We start from the raw sequence: 18,973 nt of genomic DNA, 5'->3' as shown, positions 1-18,973 counted from the left end.
TTGCCTTTCGCTTCCCTTCTTTCCTCAGCTATTTGCAAAGCTTCCTCAGACAGCCATTTTGCTTTCTTGCATTTCTTTTTCTTGGTTGCTACCTGTTGTACAATGTTGCGAACCTCTGTCCATAGTTCTTCAGGCACTCTGTCTATCAGATCCAATTCCTTAAATCTATTTGTCACCTCAACTGTATATTCGACAGGGATATGATTTAATTCATACCTGACTGGCCTAGCGCTTTTCCCTACTTTCTTTAATTTAAGCCTAAACTTTGCAACAAGAAGCTCATGGTCTGAGCCACAGTCAGCTCCTGGTCTTGTTTTTACTGACTGTATAGAGCTTCTCCATCTTTGGCTGCAGAGCATATAGTCAATCTGATTTCTGTGTTGACCGTCTGGTGATGTCCATGTGTAAAGCCGTCTCTTGGGTTGTTGGAAAAGAGTGTTTGCTATGACCATCGTATTCTCTTGACAAAATTCTATCAGCCTGTGCCCTGCTTCATTTTGTACTCCAAGGCCAAACTTGCCTGTTATTCCGCTTATCTTTTGGCTTCCTACTTTAGCATTCCAATCCCCCATGATGATAAGGACATCATTTTTGGGTGTTAGTTCTATAAGGTGCTGTAGGGCTTCATAGAACCGGTCAATTTCATCCTCTTCAGCACTGGTGGTTGGGGCATAGACCTGGACTACTGTGATATTGAATGGTTTGCCTTGGATTCGAACTGAGATCATTCTGTCATTTTGAGGATTGTATCCCAGTATTGCTTTTCCTATTTTTTTATTGACTATGAAGGCTACTCCATTTCTTCTGAGGGATTCTTGCCCGCAGTAGTATACCTGATGGTCATCTGAATTAAATTCACCCATTCCTGTCCATTTTAGTTCGCTGATACCTAAGATGTCAATGTTTAGTCTTGTCATCTCTTGTTTGACCACGTCCAGCTTTCCTTGATTCATGGATCTTACATTCCAGGTTCCTATGGAGAAAAAATCTTTACAGCATCGGACTTTCCTTTCACCACCAGACATATCCACAGCTGAGCGTCCTTTCGGCTTTGGCCCAGTCGCTTCATTCTTTCTGGCGCTACTAGTACTAGCCCTCTGCTCTTCCCCAGTAGCATATTGGACGCCTTCCGACCTGAGGGGCTCATCTTCCAGCGTCATATCGTTTTGCCTTTTAGTACTGTCCATAGGGTTTTCATGGCAAAGATACTGGAGTGGTTTGCCATTTCCTTCTCCAGTGGATCACGTTTTGTCAGAACTCTCTGCTATGACCTTTCCGTCTTGGGTGGCCCTGCACGGCATAGCTCATAACTTCATTGAATTACGCAAGCCCCTTCGCCACGACAAGGCAGTAATCCATGAAGGGGGATGGGGGTACCCGTATGCAAGAATTATTTTTTCTTGCATAATTTTAACTGCTCTAAATCTCCCACAGTTGCTGGTTTTCTGGTGGTATATACATTTAGTGAAAACAAGTTGTTATAAGCCAGTCACTGTTTTTTTAGAAAAAAGGAGGCTGACGTAAATAAGAACAGACGTGGCTAGATTCGTCCATCTTCTATCTACACTGTCAAGACAGTGAATTACCGATTTGCCCAATTCCATGTTTATTCTGTTACACTACATACTCAAAGGATTTGTACTGGCCAGTGATTGCAATTTGATGGTGATTGCAGTTTTCTAGGGGAAAAAACAGAGGTCTTGTACTTGGAATAGTGGCAGATCAAGATCCAACCAGCTTTTTGAATATAGTAACAAACTCTTGATTTTTTTTAATGCTGCAATCATCCTATTTTAAATTTGTCGTTCTTATCCATTGCTGCTTGCGTGCAATTGTTTCCATAAAACTTGTTTTTATGTAATAGAATCAGGGAAGAGTAGAGAGAATGCAAAATGAAACTAGTAAAATTCATTAGCTATAAAGTGGGAAATACAACAATCAATACTATATGTAGTTCACAAAGATGGCACCAATGCAACTTGAACTGAAATAAATACAAAGACAATTCTTCAGTTGCATACATTGTTTCTGTGAGTAAATGTTTATTTAAATTGCTTTAAGTGGAATGCAGTTCAACTTTTCCCATGCAGCAACAGTTAATTGAACTTTAAACAAGGTGTATTCATCAATATTGTACTGGTTCCTGCAGTGAGTCACTGGAGAGTACAGTAGTGGGTTTTTTTTAAAGAACTGAACTGATATGAATAATTGCTGAAAAAAGGAGCAGTATTTATTGTATGTAGCAATGAGGTAGGTTTTTCAATCAGTTTTTACTTTATGGAAAAGTTTCACTTCTCCAATACACAGCAAGACCAATGAGAATAGTGATGCTGACATTCACTAAATGGATTGCCTCTTTCAAGGGACCTCAATATGCCAAGCGACCTACATACAGTACATGAATGACCAAATTAAGTCTGTTAAAAGTATCTTCCACAGTTTTGTTCTTATGGCACTACTCACAAGGGCAATACTCCTCTTGGGATCTAGTACAAGATGAAGTACAAATTGTGTCCAGTAGTGGCACAACATAATACCTGCTTATGAAGTTATGCAGAAACATACCCAAAGTGACACACATGCACAGATACCTGTACCACATTTTCTTCCACAAAACTGTAGGCAACTTTACATTGAGTGCCATTCTACCTTCCTGCACGTGTGATTGCATTATGCCTCCTGGTGACTGAGAAGCCTGAAAAATAGCTGCCTAAGCCAGTGGTATATATTTAGTATATGCTATCTCTGAAGGTAATTAATGGTGTAAAGACACCTCCATCAATCATCATGGAATTTCCAGCAACAAATACAAAACAAAAGCCATTGAACTCTTATACAGTGCAGAAATCCCATTTCACCAAACCATTCATGATCTACCAGAAATGTGAACTCTGCAAACTGACATTCATACTCAACTGTACACCTCAACCATTATGGTTGTTCCCACTAGGGATCTTCCCAGGTGAGACTTGTGCACAACCTCATGGCAACTGACCAGTCCCCACATTATTATAGTCCTGTTCTCCATTGTAGCTTGTAAAGTTCTGTTGCAACTGTGGACCTTAGGAATTGTCATATTGAAGTAATAGTTGCATAACAGGAATTGGGGGAGTTACAAAGCTAAAGTTGGGTACAGTCATGTTAATGGTTGAGAGGGAATTTGCACAACAATGCTTTGTACAGTCACATCAACATTTGTACAACCTCCTTTTCTCATTTTGTTCAAAGTGTATAAAGGGAAACATAATCCCTGGTACCATGTTTTGCTTGCATGGCTTTTTATTTCCTATTATGGAAGATGGGCTGTGGTTATCCATTCTGTACATCTATTCATAGCTTGACAATAATTTTATGTGTATACAGATGTCCCTAGACAATTTGCAAACCGCTGTGTTTGTAAATACTTGGAAGAAAACATGTGTATTACCCAGATATTCGTGCACTGTCAAAAGAACAGCTGGTGAGGGGATTCCTCCCATTTGTGGAAGGAAAACCCTATAGAAAACCTTAGGCAGCCAGGAGGACAGTGATTGAGATTAATGTAACAGAAAGCTAAAAAATATTATTGTTTCTTTCCTTCACTGCAGTCTTTGCGACTGCTGCTCCATTTTATCAATGCATTGGTTACTATTGTATTCTTGGTGTGCTGCCAAATGCTGCTTTGAATTTGTGTTATTGTGTTTGTGTAACTGCCACATTTACAGAGACAGAATGGAATGGGGAAAAAAACTGGAAATGGTTTTGCTATGTAGCAGATTCTTTTCCTGTAATTCATTGAAGAGAGCAGGATTTTAATGCTCTGTCGTACCCCACCCCAATCTACTGGAGAGCAGCATGCAATGTTCTAGGATAGGGCCCTTCAAGGAATTCAAAACTATTCCTTTAAACAACTTTCCTCCAGTTTCATCTCTTGTTTTTGAGTTGTTGTTGTTAGTTGCGAAGTCGTGTCGACCCATCGCGACCCTATGGACAATGTTCCTCCAGGCCTTCCTGCCCTCTACCATCTTCTGGAGTCCATTTAAGCTCACGCCTACTGCTTCAGTGACTCCATCCAGCCACCTCATTCTCTGTCATCCCCTTCTTCTATTGCCCTCAATCTTTCCCAGCATTAGGCTAGGACAGATCAAACAAAGACCAAAAAAGACATTCTAGAGTAGAATGCAGGGAATAGGGACATACTCTTCCAGGCCCTTAGGTTACTGACCAGTATAACACACACATGCAGAGAGTCTGCATTCCTACAACAAAGTTATAAAACAGGTGCTTGAAGCACGCAAGCAGTTCAGTTGTTAAAAAAAACCAAAAAACACCACTACTGTACTCTCCAGTGACTCACTGCAGGAATCAGTACAATATTGATGAATCCGCCTCGTTTAAAGTTCCATTAACTGTTGCTGCACGGGAAAAGTTGAACTGCATTACACTTAAAGCCAGGGCTTTTTTTCTCATAGAACGCTCAGAACGGAGTTCCGGCACCTTTTTTGGATGGAACCTTGTAGGGTAAGCAAGGCAGGTTGTATGACATGTGTGAGTTCCGGCACCTTTTTCTTTTACAAAAAAAAGCACTGCTTAAAGCAATTTAAATAAACGTTTGCTCACAGAAACCATGTATGCAACGGAAGAATTATCTTTCTATTTATTTCAGTTCCAGTTGCATTGGTGCCATCTTTGTAAAATACATGCAAAAAGCTTATACAATAGTAGTTAATAGAAAATTGAATATGGGTCAACAGTGTGTTGTAGTTTTAAAAAAGAAAAATCCAATTTAACAGAAAGCAGAGTTGGAAATGGACCTTGGACCTTATAGTCCAAGTCCCTGCTCAGGCAGGAAACCCTACTATTTCCAACAAATGGTTGTCCGATCTCTTCTTAAAACCGCAGGTTTTGGAGTACTCACAACTTCTGGAGGCAAATCGTTCCACTGAGTACTGTTAGGAAATTTCTCCTTAGTTCTAAATTAGTTCTCTCCTTGATTAGTTTTCATCCATTGCTTCTTGTCTTGCCTTTAGGTGCTTTGGAGAATAGGTTGACCCCTTCTTCTTTGTGGCAGTTACTTAGACATTGGAACACTGCTATCATGTCACCCCTAATCCTCTTTTCATTAAACTAGTCATAATCAATTCTTGCAACCGTTCTTTATGTCTCTTTTCTATTCTTCCTTTGCTTTTTCTTATACACTAGTTTTGTCTTTTCAGTACTCAGTAAGTCTTCATCGTATACTAGGTTTATCTTCTTCACTGTGCTTCAGATATTCTTCCAATGCCGTTTTTCTTTTTAAACTGAGTGGTGCACTTGCAACCTTCCACGCCCATTTATTTTCCTTGGCAAGTAGAGTCTATCAACATTGCTTTGTGGGTGAAGGCCATGATTCATTGTTGTTGTTTTTGATCTTCTAATCCAGGACTTTTAATTCTACTTGAGTCCATTTCAATATTCCAGCTGTGTGTCTAATGACTGCAATTGACCAGGTGTTAATTACCTTGATGGTAATTCCTCCACTCTGTTTGGATTTTAAGATCTTCTTCACTTTTATGATGTATTCACTTCTCACCTCCTTCTTGACTTCAGTGTGCTTGATGTCATCAACTTGAAGGATGCCCAGGTGTTTGTAGTGTTCGTCTTTATCCAGACTCTTGATGTTATTTCTGTAGGGCATCTTGATTCATTCACTGTTTTCCCCTGTTGATGGTGAGAGTGGCACATTTGTCCAGTCCAAATAGATGTTCCAGTGAATCATTTTGGTGACTATGTTATATTGTTGTTTATAATCAGCTTGTGATTGCATGAGCAATATATATGGTCTATTGTTCCTTCTGCTTCTTTGCACAATCTGCAATTTGAATCATTTGATGAGTTTTTTATCCTGGCCTTTACTAATTGTTATTCTCCTCCTCCTCTTCCTCCTCCCTGGTCCTCCCTCTCCTTCTCCTCCCCTCCTTCCTCCTCCCTTCTCCCTCCTCCTGCTTTTGGAATTTGGATTGGAATCACTGAAAATATCAGACAAATTGCTACCCTGTTCTCAAAGATAGCAAGGATTGGCTGTCCTTGTTGTGACATCCCACGACTAGGACTAGCTTCACCACAACATATGGCTACAAAATGTATTTTACAACAATTAACAATCATTTAGTGATGACTAAATGCCAGGAGGATATAAGAACAGTGTGCTCATTTTTCCACTTAATTTGCTATGAAAACACTTTCTCACTAATCTGTTTCTTTCTTATTAAATTAGTTTATTTTTAGTCACTTTAAATCAGCTATCTGCATCTCTTCCTCTAGTTTGAAATCTGCCATTTTAAGATTTTAGTGGTATAATTTATATCTGGAGGAGGAACCCAGCACCAGACTAGAGGAGGATAACAGACGTCATGTATTTGTTTGGAAGTTTACTATACTGGTATGCTGTCCATTCCCAGATTTTATTTTTTAGGAGAATAATATTTTTTTAAACAATAGAAATGTCAAATAGGTACAAAAACAAAACTCATATAAATATACCAAAGATACTGCAGGCACTGCCTCTATTTTAAAAAGCCTTATCCTGTGGCAAAAGGAAAAGGTTTTTTTTCTAGTTTCTTGAAGCACAGGAGGGATAAAGCCTACTGAATCTTGCAAAGGAGTTCCAGAGGATGGAGATGTTGATGGGAAAAAACCTTGCTTCTGAAGTCCCCCTCTGATGACAATTCCAAATAGCCAAAGACTGGAGCCAAGTAGGACCTTTGGAGCGACAATCAGCACTTTGAATCACATTCCGAGACCCAATGGCAGCCAATGGGGCTTCTAAAGCAAAGGGTAGGGTGGGGTGTCATCCAAATATATCAGGGCATACCTGATCTGATGCCTTCTACCTGTACCTTGGAATGTTCTTCAAGGGCAACACATGTAGAATGCATTAGAGAAATCCAACTGAGAAGTGATTAAAGTATGAGTGATCATGAACCTGCCTTTCTGATCTAAGGATAGTTATAAGTGGTGCACCGGATGGAACTAGGCAGAACTCCTATTTAGCTGCCAGTTGTACTCATAGTCATGAGTTTAGGGCTTCCAGATTGTGGACCATCTCCAAGTGGGGTAATAGAACCCCATTCAGAGAGAAAGGTGCCATTTCTCTGGAATTGTTAGATCCACAAATCCAAAGCCAATCCATCTTGGAAGGATCCACCTGGACCTGAGAGACTCCAGGCACTTCATCAGCACTTTCATCACATCATAGATAATGATGAGTGCCCTTTGGACAACTAGGGGCTAGTACTAAGTATTTTTCGGGCCTTCTAAAGTAATTGGATGATACTATAACAGTTCAATGCTACCCTGAATTTCTAGCAGTGTAACCCCAGTCTGAAGCTGTGCCAGGTTTTTGAGTTGTTTATTCTTGTTCTACTAATTATCTATGACCCCTAGGCCCTAATGAAATGCTGGTGTATGCCGGATCATCTAATCCAACTATAATGACCATTATTCAGGAAGAACATAATTAGCTGACATATGTAATTAAAACTTGGTTGGATAAAATGGCAGGTGTAATTTTTTTCCATGTGTATTCACTGGTTATTAAGTGTAGCACCAAGCTTGAACTGAATGTCCTTTGCAAATGATTCCTTCTTCATGGTTAGATGTTCTAAGTAACAAACACCTGGTTTTACATTTTTAAACTCAAGATTGGGCAGGGATTCTAACATCTGCTCTGTAGCCTAACAGTTCCCCTGCCTGAAGTACGGGAAGTAGACATGCATACACATGTTTGCAGAAATACCTAAAGTAGGAACAGAACTTTTTAGTGATTACAGCTAAAGTACAGCAATGCATTTTTCTTTTGTGTGTGCCTGTTGCTTATAATTGTATTTTATGACATTGAGAAACTTAATCAGCGTGCAGAAAGTCCTTGTAATTTAATAACTGTGGAGCCAGGAAGATAGATATAGAAAATATTAAGCATGACTAATATGAGTGAGCCAACACAATTCTAGGCAACACAAGAGATTGAAGTATTTTAATGAATATGTTCTTTACCTCCAGAAGACATGAGCAAACTATTTTTTAACAACAATTCTATATCTCTGATGGTGCAGTGGTTAAAATGCAACATTGCAGGCTAACTCTGCCCACAGCCAGGAGTTTGTTCTTGACTGGCTCAAGGTTGACTCAGCCTTCCATCTTTCCGAGGCCAGTAAAATGAGGACCCAGATTGTTGGGGCAATATGCTGACTCTGTAAACTGCCCAGAGAGTGCTATAAAGCACAATGTGACATGCATGACAGATACTAGAATGTCACCTGAATAAAAGAACAAAACATATATCAATATTGACTCTCATGGAGATAAAATTGACCACAGTTTAGCTCCCAGGTTTCTAGTGCTATGGAAAAAAGCCATCTCTTGACTAGAAATATAGATAGATGGAAGATCTTCTGTGCATGAGGGGTCAAGAAGTTCACCATGTTGCTTTGGGCCAGTATTTTCTCTAGATTCAAACTACCCCAGAGAGTTGTTGCAGAGCATAATAAGAGAGAGCCCTACGTAGATGCTCTGCTTTCCATTCCTGACTGAAAAATGGGATATAAAAGTAATAAATAAGTGAGTGTTGCAAGAAAAAAGATCAGGGAGCCCAGCTTTAAAACTGCCACAGCAATGCCATTAGGGATTCAGTCCATTTTACCAATAGGTCCCAGAAAAAATCCAATTCCCCATTTATACTCTTTTTCTCCTGCCCTTAGCGTAAGACCGCTTCTGTGAAAAAGAAGGGGCATTTGAGACCTAAATAGCAAGGCCGAGGCTCTCCTGGGCCCTTAAAAAATAGGTGAAAAGGGTGGCAGCTGTAAAGGGACGGGCTCCGCTGGGCAGCTCAGAGCGACAGAGGAGGAAGTTCATTTTTGAGGCAAAGAGCCCGGGGAAGATTCCTCGGGCGAGCGAATGAACTAAGAAGCCAAAGCTGAGATTCGCTGACCTCCAGCGGCAGAAAGAGTTAATGGGAAGGCGGGGAGAGAGAGAGGCGCTCCACCTTCGGCTGGCTGGGTGGCGGGGCAAGGAGTAACTCGGGCAGGGAGAGCCACAGGTAGGCGGCGGCCTTGATTGTTGTTATTGGGATCGCTTAAATCACTCGCGCCAGGTTTCTGGGTGAGACGGATCGTCTTGCGCTCCCCTCTCCGTCTCGTCGGTTTCCCAAGGCGGAAGAGCGGCTGTTTCGGGAAAGCAAACAAGAGGGGGGGGGTCCCAGGTGACCGCGCGGGGGGGGTGTTTTCAAGCGTCTTCGGGCTCCGCCGAGCAGAGGCTCCCCCCCTTTTTTCTTTCCAGCCCGCTTCCTCGCTGACTTCCAAGAACATCAGTTCTCCCTCCGGTCTTTCTGCTCGGAGTTGCCCGGCAGCGGCGCAAAGCTCTGGATTCCCGCTTCTCTCTCTCTCTCCTTTCCCCCCACCGCGCGCGCCACGCTGGGCTCTTGCAGCGCCTTTTCGGCTAAGCTGCGGGGCAAGCGAGCCAACTCTTCTTCCCAAACGCTCGCATCGGCGCAATGTACCTGTGGCGATTCCCCTGCGGGCCCTGGGCTGACGGGGCTTGCGGCCACGCCAGCTCTTTGCTCCGGCCTTTTTAATAACAAACAGCGAGAAGAAGAAGAAGAAGAAGGAAAAAAAGGAAAGCTGGGTTGGAAAGCTCGGCCTTCTTTGGGAAAAGGACCCGGCGCGAAGCGTTGGCTTGGGTTGGATGCGTCTTGCTTTCCGCCCAGAGAAGCGGAAGCCCGACGATGCCTTTCCCTCTGAGGACCGTGGCGCCCCTCAAGCTCTGCCGCTTGGAAGAAGGCGCTGCCGCCGTTCAGAGGGACAAAGACGGGCACGCCAGGCGGAGCGGCGCGGGGCTTCTTCGCCTCTTCGACTCTTTGGAAGAAGTCTGCTCCCGCTCGCTGGTCTCCCTCCTCTGGCAGCTCTCTGACCTCTCCCGCTGGGCCGGCGACATCTTCGGCGGCATCCAGAGCGAAGCCGACAGCCTCGGGCGACGGAGCGTCCGGCTCCAGGGCCGCCTGGAGTCCCTCAAAGGTCTCGCCGGTTGCTTGGATCACCGCAAAGTCAAAGTCCGTAAGTCTCTAGCTGGGGCTGCGTTTGGCGGGCGAACTATAGACTGACTGCTTGGCTGGAGGGCCACTCGCAGCGGCTGCGGGATGGGGAGGGGGTCTGTTTGCGTGTATGTGTGAATGTGTGCCTGCCTGCCGGCCGCCCGGGAGGAGAGCAAAAAAAAAAAAAAAGGGGGGAGATTTGGGCCGGTGGAAATGTTTGAAGTTTGCAAGAGAGCAGAGGTTCCCCTCGCTATCCGTTGGACCAACGGAAGACCCAACCCCATTCCAGTCGCGAATGAAAACGGGGCCGTCTCCTCTTCCCGTCCAAACCGGAGCTCGGTCTGGACCCCGGAGGCTGATGGTTCTGAGCGGGTTGCACGAAAGAGTTTCGCGGTTATTGCAAGAGGTAACAGGCTCCACGGGTTGGGTCACGTTGTTGAAATGCTGTTTTGCCTCTCCCAAACAGGGATCTTTTTAAGAGTCCAGTGCTCAAAACAAAGCCTCGGGTTTCTTCCTTGTCTAGCCGAACAATTGGCCCCTTAGAAACCTTCCGTGACAGTGCACGACACGTGTGTTTTGGCCTGCGTGCGCTGAAATACAGATGTGTGTCCATCAGATGGGATTATATTTCCTTCTGGATTGCATGCCTAAGATTCCAGAAGAGTGTGAAGCAGGCTTGGGATTAGGTCCCAGGCTGTAAAAAGTTTTTTCCGAGATAAGAGAAAACCTTCCACATCTATGTTTCTTTGTGCATGTTTTTATAAACAGGACAGTAAAGAGAGAGAGAGAGAAAAAATGGGAACACTAAGAACTTAAGTTGAAAAAAATATTTCTGGGACACTCGGAAAGATTCCTTTACAATGTCATTAGTTAACTTCTTTTATGGTAATGGAAACATGGGATTCTCTGACTGAATTTGTTCAGATGAAAGCTATTTTGATAATACTGGGAATGGTCTCTTCCATGGGTCCCTTAATTAAGTAAATTTGAATATTATACATTTTTTTGGAAAATAATGCATATAGGTTTATAGAAGCCCTATTAAAAGTGATGTGTTATTATAAAATCTATTGGTATCCCTTATAAAAGATTCAAACAGATTGGCTTTGGATGACACTGATAGACACTTGAATTATCAAACCCTCATTGAAGAGATATTGAAACTTGGTAAACTTTCAAAAGCAAAGTTTTAATTTAATTTTTAATCAAGTTTTTTTATAAAATTAATAAAGTTTTAATTTAATTTTTTCTTCTGAACAATATTGTTCTTATATCCAGAGTGTTTTTTATGGATTTGACTTTAGCGTTGGATGACAAATGGTACCTTCAGGATGAAAAGCTTTTATCAGTTTCATTTCATTTGGAAAGAAAAGGACATTCTTGCTAAACTGTAGATGTTATCAGTCATGTTGTTCCATAAGAACAAAAAGCCAACACCCATGGCTTGGTAATACAGTTATTGGGGTGTACCAAAATAGCACAGAGGTATCTCCTACTAAAGAAAGTTGTACAGTAGCTTTTAAATGCTGCTGCAGAATATATGAAGTCCTAGTCGTAGGGGGTCTTCAAACTTGGCCCTTTTATGACTTGTGGACTTCAGCTCCCAGAATTCCTCAGCCAGGCATGCTGGCTGAGGAATTCTGGGAGTTGAAGTCCACAAGTCATAAAAGGGCCAAGTTTGAAGACCCCTGTGGAGCTAGTGGGTCTAGGGAAACTGTTTATGAGTGGTCCTTGGTACTCTCTCAGTTTGGTTGTTTTCTTGCAGACATTTCATTAGACCAGCACTGATGATGTTACCTAGTTTGGGTAATAAAACGTTTGCAAGAAAACAACCAAGCTCAAAGAGTATCAAGGACCCCTCATTTCAACCCTGAGCTACAAATGTTCTTTATTGGGAAGTGTTTATTTATGAGCATATATTGAGATCAACAACTGACACATTTGGGGAAACCTTCTCCTTGACTGATGAGATAGTGGTCGGTAAAGATGGCATTTTCTGTGGTAGCAGCTATAACTGCCGCTAGCAAATTAGCCTAGCATTTGGTGCCTGTTTTTTGGAGAGCAGCTGAAGTCTGGTCTCCTGAGCCTTTAAAGCTAATTAAAGCAAAATTTGCTCTTACTGATATCATCTGGACTGGGTGTCATTGGTTATTTACCTTTTACATAATAATCCGTTTCTGTTGTTTTACCCTTTAAAAATTGGAATCCACTTCGACTACTGTTCAAAGGGTGATGAGAATATTTTGTATTGAACAAAATACATCTTTCTTTAAAATGTCCTTGCTTGAAAAATGTGAAGATTTTTTTTTTCTTAGGAGGAAATTCCTTAACTTTTGCTGAGTTATGTCACAGTATATCTTTCCTTAATTTTCCCATGGGTAAAATAATTCTAGTCTGGTATCTTTGCTCAACCTCAAAGTACTTAAAAGTTAGACAAAGGCGTCTAATCCTTAAAGGTTATCTTTCTGGGAGAATACTGAATCAACAGTACACAAAAGTTATTTGACTTCAGCTTTCACTGGAGTCTACTCCAAGTGCTGGGAGTAAGCTCTAGTGAGTATAAGTTGTTTAATTTCTCGTTATGCTTATGAAAGCATTGCTTTAACACTTCCCATTTTATTCCATCTGTCTAAACATGGAAGTGCTTTACTTTTTGCACAATATGTTCCTTTTTATTCACCCCCGCTGTCCAATTCAATTTTACTTACAATCTGTTCTAGCAAAGTAACTTGTTTTTATTTATAGTGGGTGTGCAGCTTATTCAGAGATCCAAGGCTAAAAAAAATTGCAGTCACGTGATCTGTTCATTCTGAATTAAAAGGCTTCCATATAAATATTATACAAGTGATATTGGAACTGAACTTTAGGCATGGGCAATCTACCTTTGGCTGTTTAAATGAATGGAAGCAAAGCCAGGGGAGGGATGCTTCCTTCCTTCTTTCTTTTCCTTATCCCAGGCCCTGTCATTGAAGGTTCAGAAGCATGTTATGATTTTCCCTCTGTAAACTACATACATCCTTTTCCCAGAAACTTCGTTAATTCTTTCATGGAGTGTTTGGAATTTCCTGCTGGCTCTCTGCAGTGAAATATTCTCTCGACCTCTCCTCTTTTTTCGGTTTTGCAGTTTGTCCCACTCTGCACAAAACAAGGCTTATAATGTATGATGTACAGACAATTCAGCAGAGTAGAGAAGCTTGTTTGTCAGCATTTCTGATGGGTATCAGTTTTCAGCTTTCATTTGGCACATTAGCCTTAGGAGAGTAATTGGGGTTCTTGTTTGCTTACACTAACCTTTTTGTTTCAAATCATATTTTTTGTTTAAAAAAATGAAACCCTTTTTAAATTCTGTCCACAATAGATTGTTCTGTTGATTTGATTTTATATATATATATATATATATATATATATATATATATATAGTAAAGGTAAAGGTTCCCCCGCACATGCGTGCTAGTCGTTTCCGACTCTAGGGGCCGGTGCTCATCTCCGTTTCAAAGCCAAAGAGCCAGCGCTTGTCCGAGGACGTCTCCGTGGTCATGTGGCTGGCATGACTAGACGCCAAAGGCGCACGGAACGCTGTTACCTTCCCACCATAGTGGTCCCTATTTTTCTACTTGCATTTTTACGTGCTTTCGAACTGCTAGGTGGGCAGAAGCTGGGACGAGTAACAGGCGCTCACTCTGTTACGCGGCACTCGGGATTCGACCCGCCAAACTGCCGACCTTCTGATCGACAAGCTCAGCGTCCTAACCCACTGAGCCACCGCATCCCTATATATATATATATATATATGTGTGTGTGTGTGTGTGTGTGTGTGTGTGTGTGTTTGTGTGTGTGTGTGTGTGTGTGTGTGTGTGTATTAATTTCCAACGGATTCCAAAGAAACACTATTACCAACCTAATCCAAAGGGAGACACCCCCCAAGAACCAAGACACAGAACAGGACAACGGCATCGCCCTCCTCCCCTACATTAAAGGCACCACAGATAAAATCAGCAAAATTCTCCACAAATACAATATCAAGACAGCCTTCAGCACTGACCAAAAATAGCCAACATCTTAAGAAGCCCCAAAGACAAGTTCCAGCTTGAAAACCAAGGAGTCTATAAAATACCATGCAAAATCTGCCCAGCCACATACATTAGACAAACTAATAGGAGAATAAATGCACGTATCGCAGAACACAAGAATGCAGTCAGAAAAGAAGAAAAAACTTCCTCCCTTTTCCAACACCTTAAAGCAACAGGACATGAAATTGACTTTGAAGGAACGAAATTAATCTCCAAAATTGAACACTACAATAAGAGAATAATTATGGAAGCCATCGAAATAGAGAAACACCCCCACAACATGAACAAACATGACGATACCTCCCGCCTAGCAGACATCTGGAAACTAGCCCTAGTCAACAAACGAGTCCCAGCCACAAAAACTGACACTGGACCCACAACAACACAGGACACCACCACCAATCATCCTCACCAGACTCAAACCCAAACCCACCCCATAGACGAAATACAACCACCATCCAGAAGCCAAACCACGGCGGCATCTCCAACTGCTGCACCCCCTCCCGACCCCCACACAAAGCAAACTGACACACACCATAAACACAAAGCCAGACCGCAAACCCAGAGCCAAACCAGAGCTCAGGACGTTACACCACAGCCGTCTGCCCAGGAAAGTACATCACAAAACTCAGGAGGTTACAATACTAAGACTCGGGATGTCACAACACAGCCAACCACCCAGGATGTTGCACCCCAGAACACAGGATATCTAGTGTAGTGGTCACCAAACAGCCCATCACTCAAGTTGTTACAACACTCAAGTCGTTACAACACTCAAGTCGTTACAACACTCAAGTCGTTACAACACTCAAGTCGTTACAACACAAAAGACCAATAGGCACACAGCCAACACCTCAGCCACAAAGGATGTTACAAAACAACCAACTCAGCTGCAAACAATAACTCCATCATCCAATCAGGATGTAACAACACAGCCAACCAACCCGCTTAGAGCAACAAAGCCAGCACCACACACAACCCCACCAATATTTATAGAGAGACAGCAGCTCCGATCACGCTTTGCTCGCACAAGCACGAAGCCGAAGACACCAGCCTGAAGATGACGAGTGGGACCTCGTCAAAATGTCGCCAAGACACTATCAATCTTACACGGGAAAAGACTGTTCTGAGTTTTCATTGAGGAATTGGGAAGCTATGCAATATTTTTCCCTGGCTTGCGTTAAAAATTGCACAGGTATATAGAGCAGCTTTGCAGAGGGCTCATTAGCTCAAGAGCTTTAAAAAAAAAATTCAGGCCACAGAACCAATTAATTAAAAAAATTTCCCCTGAGCCTTGGATCAAAAAGCATAATTTCACTAGTGGAAGACCGCATGAACTTTTGGGGTTAGGGTATTGCCCTTGTTTTTCTAATGGAACATCATCGAATTCTTACAGCATGCTACAGTTTTCAGGAACATAATTCAAATAATCCTGTGTTAGGTAACCAATGTCTTTAGCAGAAGTTCGTGCTGATTGTTGCATTTTAAGCTTCTTGATAATGTACAAGAAATAATAAGCAGCAACCACCTTAGCATATTAAGGTGAAGTAATAATTTATGCACATAGTTTAAAGTGAGTAAATAATTTCTGCATGTAATTCCGAGAACAAAAAAGAATTTACATTGTGCTAATTTATTTCATTTTGCTTTATTTGCCCTCTTGATTACTTAGCAAAAAATATTTAACAATTTCTGTAAAATTCTTTCCTATTTTGTCAACTTGGGCTTGCTAGTTTTTTTCTTTCATGGTTGTAGTATACCGGTAAGTCGTTTTTGCCTTCAATTGTTTCTGATGTTCAGAAACTGCCTGGACAACTCCCTGCATTTTTTATTGGCAATGTTTTTCAGAAGTGGTTTGCCATTTCCTCCTACCTAGGACTGAAAGAAAGTGACTAGTGAAGATTATCCAGCTTTCTTTGTGCCTAAGGTGGCCTGGAACTCACTATCTCCCAGTTTCTAGCCTGATGCCTTAACAACTATACTAAACGGACACTCAGTATAAGTCCTATGCCGTAAAGGATATTTGGCGATATAATATTTCCGGGATTTATGAAACCACCGAGATTTTTTTTCCAGTTTTTTCAGAAGAAATGTTGGGAATATTTGAAATGTATGCAATAATTCTTTTAATATTATCCTTAGTATTCTGAGTTCTTTTTGCTTCTTTTAAGAATGTTCAATGCAATATACAGTACATAACTTTGCTCATACAATTATAAAGTTTGCCATGCTTATTACATGCAAAAACATACACTGGTCACATAGTAATTATGTTTAGTAATTGAATTTAATATATTTTGAAATTTTCAATTTGGTGTTTCTTGATGCTGCTTCTGTCCTTCGAACCCAGATCAAGGCAGATCTACCAACCTTTAAAAGAAAAAATAGCAACAGGCCTGTTTTCAAGCACTGAACCAACCTACCTTCCTTCCTTCCTTCCTTCCTTCCTTCCTTCCTTCCTTCCTTCCTTCCTTCCTTCCTTCCTTCCTTCCTTCTTCAGTGGCATTTGTGGCAGAAGTGCCTCTTGCCTTTGATTTGAGAGTCATATTGCATACAGGAATTATATTGCTCTGGTACTCTGAATAAAAAGGTCCAGGAAAAAAACACTTTGCATTATGGAGTTCCAGATAGGTGGTATATATCTACTATTACATACTCTGAAGCATCCTTTAATTTTTGAATCTCAAGCACAGCACAATCCTAATAAAATTATCTGAGGGAACATCTGCTGCCGGCATCAACTTCCCATCGTCCTGTGCGCTCCCACAGGGAGGGCCTTCTTAGGGTACCGCCGGTGAAGGATTGCCGGTGGGTGACTCCCAGAGAGAGGGCCTTCTCTGTGGGTGCACCTGCCCTCTGGAACCAACATCCGATGGAACTTAGGACTGCCTCCGACCTCCGCTCATTCTGCCGGGAGCTGAAAACTTGGCTCTTTGAGCTGTCGGGCCTAGACTGAGGGGTTTTAATTGGGTTTTAATGTTTTAACTTTTTAAATTTTGGGCTCTAAATTTAATTAACTGTTTTAATTAACTGTTTTAATTTTTTTAACTTTTGTATGGTATGATTTTAATTGCCCTGTAAACCGCCCTGAGTCCTACGGGAATAGGGTGGTATATAAGTTTAAATAATAAATAATAAATAAATAATAAAATATATTTGGAATATAAAGGATAGCAATATATGAGTACCCTGTTTTATTTCATCCATTATGCCAAACAAAACATTGCATTGGAGTTTTTTCATCTTTCCCAATTTTTTCAAGTTTTGAAATTTTCAAGCTTTTTATTTTTTTTTTCTGCAAGCCTTCATATCTCCATATATATCTAATAGCTTCAAACTGCTATGCTATACAAAGTCATTTTGAATCGTAAACCTGAAGCAAAATTTTGCAAAATTTAATTTACAGTATATACCATCAATGAAGGATGTATATGTATTTACCTTATTTCATGTAAAAGACCTTAGCCCAATATTTCTGTTGCTAAGTGAATTTTGTTAATTTCTGGTCATAGTTGTTAAGTGAATCGCCGCAGTTGTTCAATTAGTAACACAGTTGTTAAGTGAACCTGGCTTCCCCATTGTGAGAAGTTCACAAAAGGGGATCGCATAACCCGGAACACTGCAACTGTCATAAATATGAGTCAGTTGCCGGCATGAAAATTTTGACCAAGTGACCATGGGGATGCTGCAAGAGTTGTTAGTGTGAAAAATGGTCACTTTTTTCAGTGCCATTGTAACTTTGGTCACTAAATGAACTGTTGTAAGTCGAGGACTATCTGTATACTCATATATATTTTATTTGATCTTGGGGATCTTTTTTATGGTTGAGAAATGAAAAATGAAATTCTAGGCGTTGCTGAAAGTCAGTTAACACCACATAAGATATAGCAGTCATGGTTAGAAAAACCTATAATCAGGACAGTTGTATATAGCACTTAGCATCCTATTTGTTTATTCAGAGGACTTGTTAGCCATTAAAAGAAAAGATTGTATTTTTTCCTTAGGAATAACGAATACTGAGTTTGAGTCCTCTTCCAGAAATTGGAAGTAAAGAACGCAATCTACAAAAAAATATCATATGAACTGAGAATTTTAAAGATTTTTTGTTAAAAAAATCTCTCTTTCCTGAAAAGCTTTGCAAGCCACTTGGAGGCTGTTCAACCAGAGCAGCATAAAAATTATAGCGATAAACAAAAATAAAATCAAAATGAAATGTTTTCCTTGTATTTGAAGCCTGGAAAACTAGCAATTTATTGCATGCTACGTAAGACAATATGCTTGTTCTGGACTTGTATAAAGACTGTATGGCTTTGGTAAAAGTTAATGGTTTTTACTTTCTGATTCCCTTGACACACAGTTTTATAAAAAATGTTATAGATAAAGTGGAAGAGATTCTTTGAGGAAATTGCTAATTTCTTTCCCATTTATTCGGATGATTCATAAAGTTGGGTGACTGCAGTTCATGTCTTCTCCAGAGCCATCCAGTGTTAGGAAGGAAATACTGTGCAATGCAACTTGTGAGTGTTTTTGTTTTGTTTGGGGTCAGCTGTTTCCGTGGGGGAACATCTCATTTGGCTCACTTACCTCCTGCTGCAACAACAACAAAAAAAATACTCTGGAAGGGCTTTCCTGTGTATTAAAAAAGAAACATATGAATGGAAGAATCTTCCATCCTTCACAGCACTTCCCGTCTTGAAAGAATTTGTAAAACATTGATTCAATATTGTAATCACTTCTATGGCATATATAACACTGCAGGATTGTTCTAGCAGCTTTATTTTTCTTCTGTACCTATGGTTTTCCACAAGTGAATATCATAGTTGTCTTGCCCATTTTTCTGAAGAAACATTGCCTGTCT

At 41.0% G+C, this 18,973-nt stretch overlaps 1 protein-coding gene across 4 annotated transcripts in view; it reads left to right on the top strand.

The window, feature by feature from the left end:
• The first annotated feature begins 9,321 nt into the window (after positions 1-9,321).
• The window catches only part of NHSL1 (NHS like 1), a 154,737-nt gene continuing 145,085 nt past the window's right edge, over positions 9,322-18,973 (top strand). For all 4 annotated transcript variants that reach the window (XM_081340918.1, XM_081340920.1, XM_081340916.1 and 1 more), the window contains exon 1: positions 9,322-10,067. In XM_081340918.1, coding sequence (XP_081197044.1) covers positions 9,740-10,067 — 328 coding nt within the window. In that variant the 5' untranslated portion in view covers positions 9,322-9,739. The remainder of the gene's footprint in view (positions 10,068-18,973) is intronic.

Source organism: Vipera berus, assembly GCF_964194415.1.
Source record: "Vipera berus genome assembly, chromosome: 1".
Taxonomy (NCBI): Eukaryota; Metazoa; Chordata; class Lepidosauria; order Squamata; family Viperidae; genus Vipera; species Vipera berus.
Note: the sequence above shows the minus strand (reverse complement) of the source record. Positions and strands in the feature narration are given on the sequence as shown.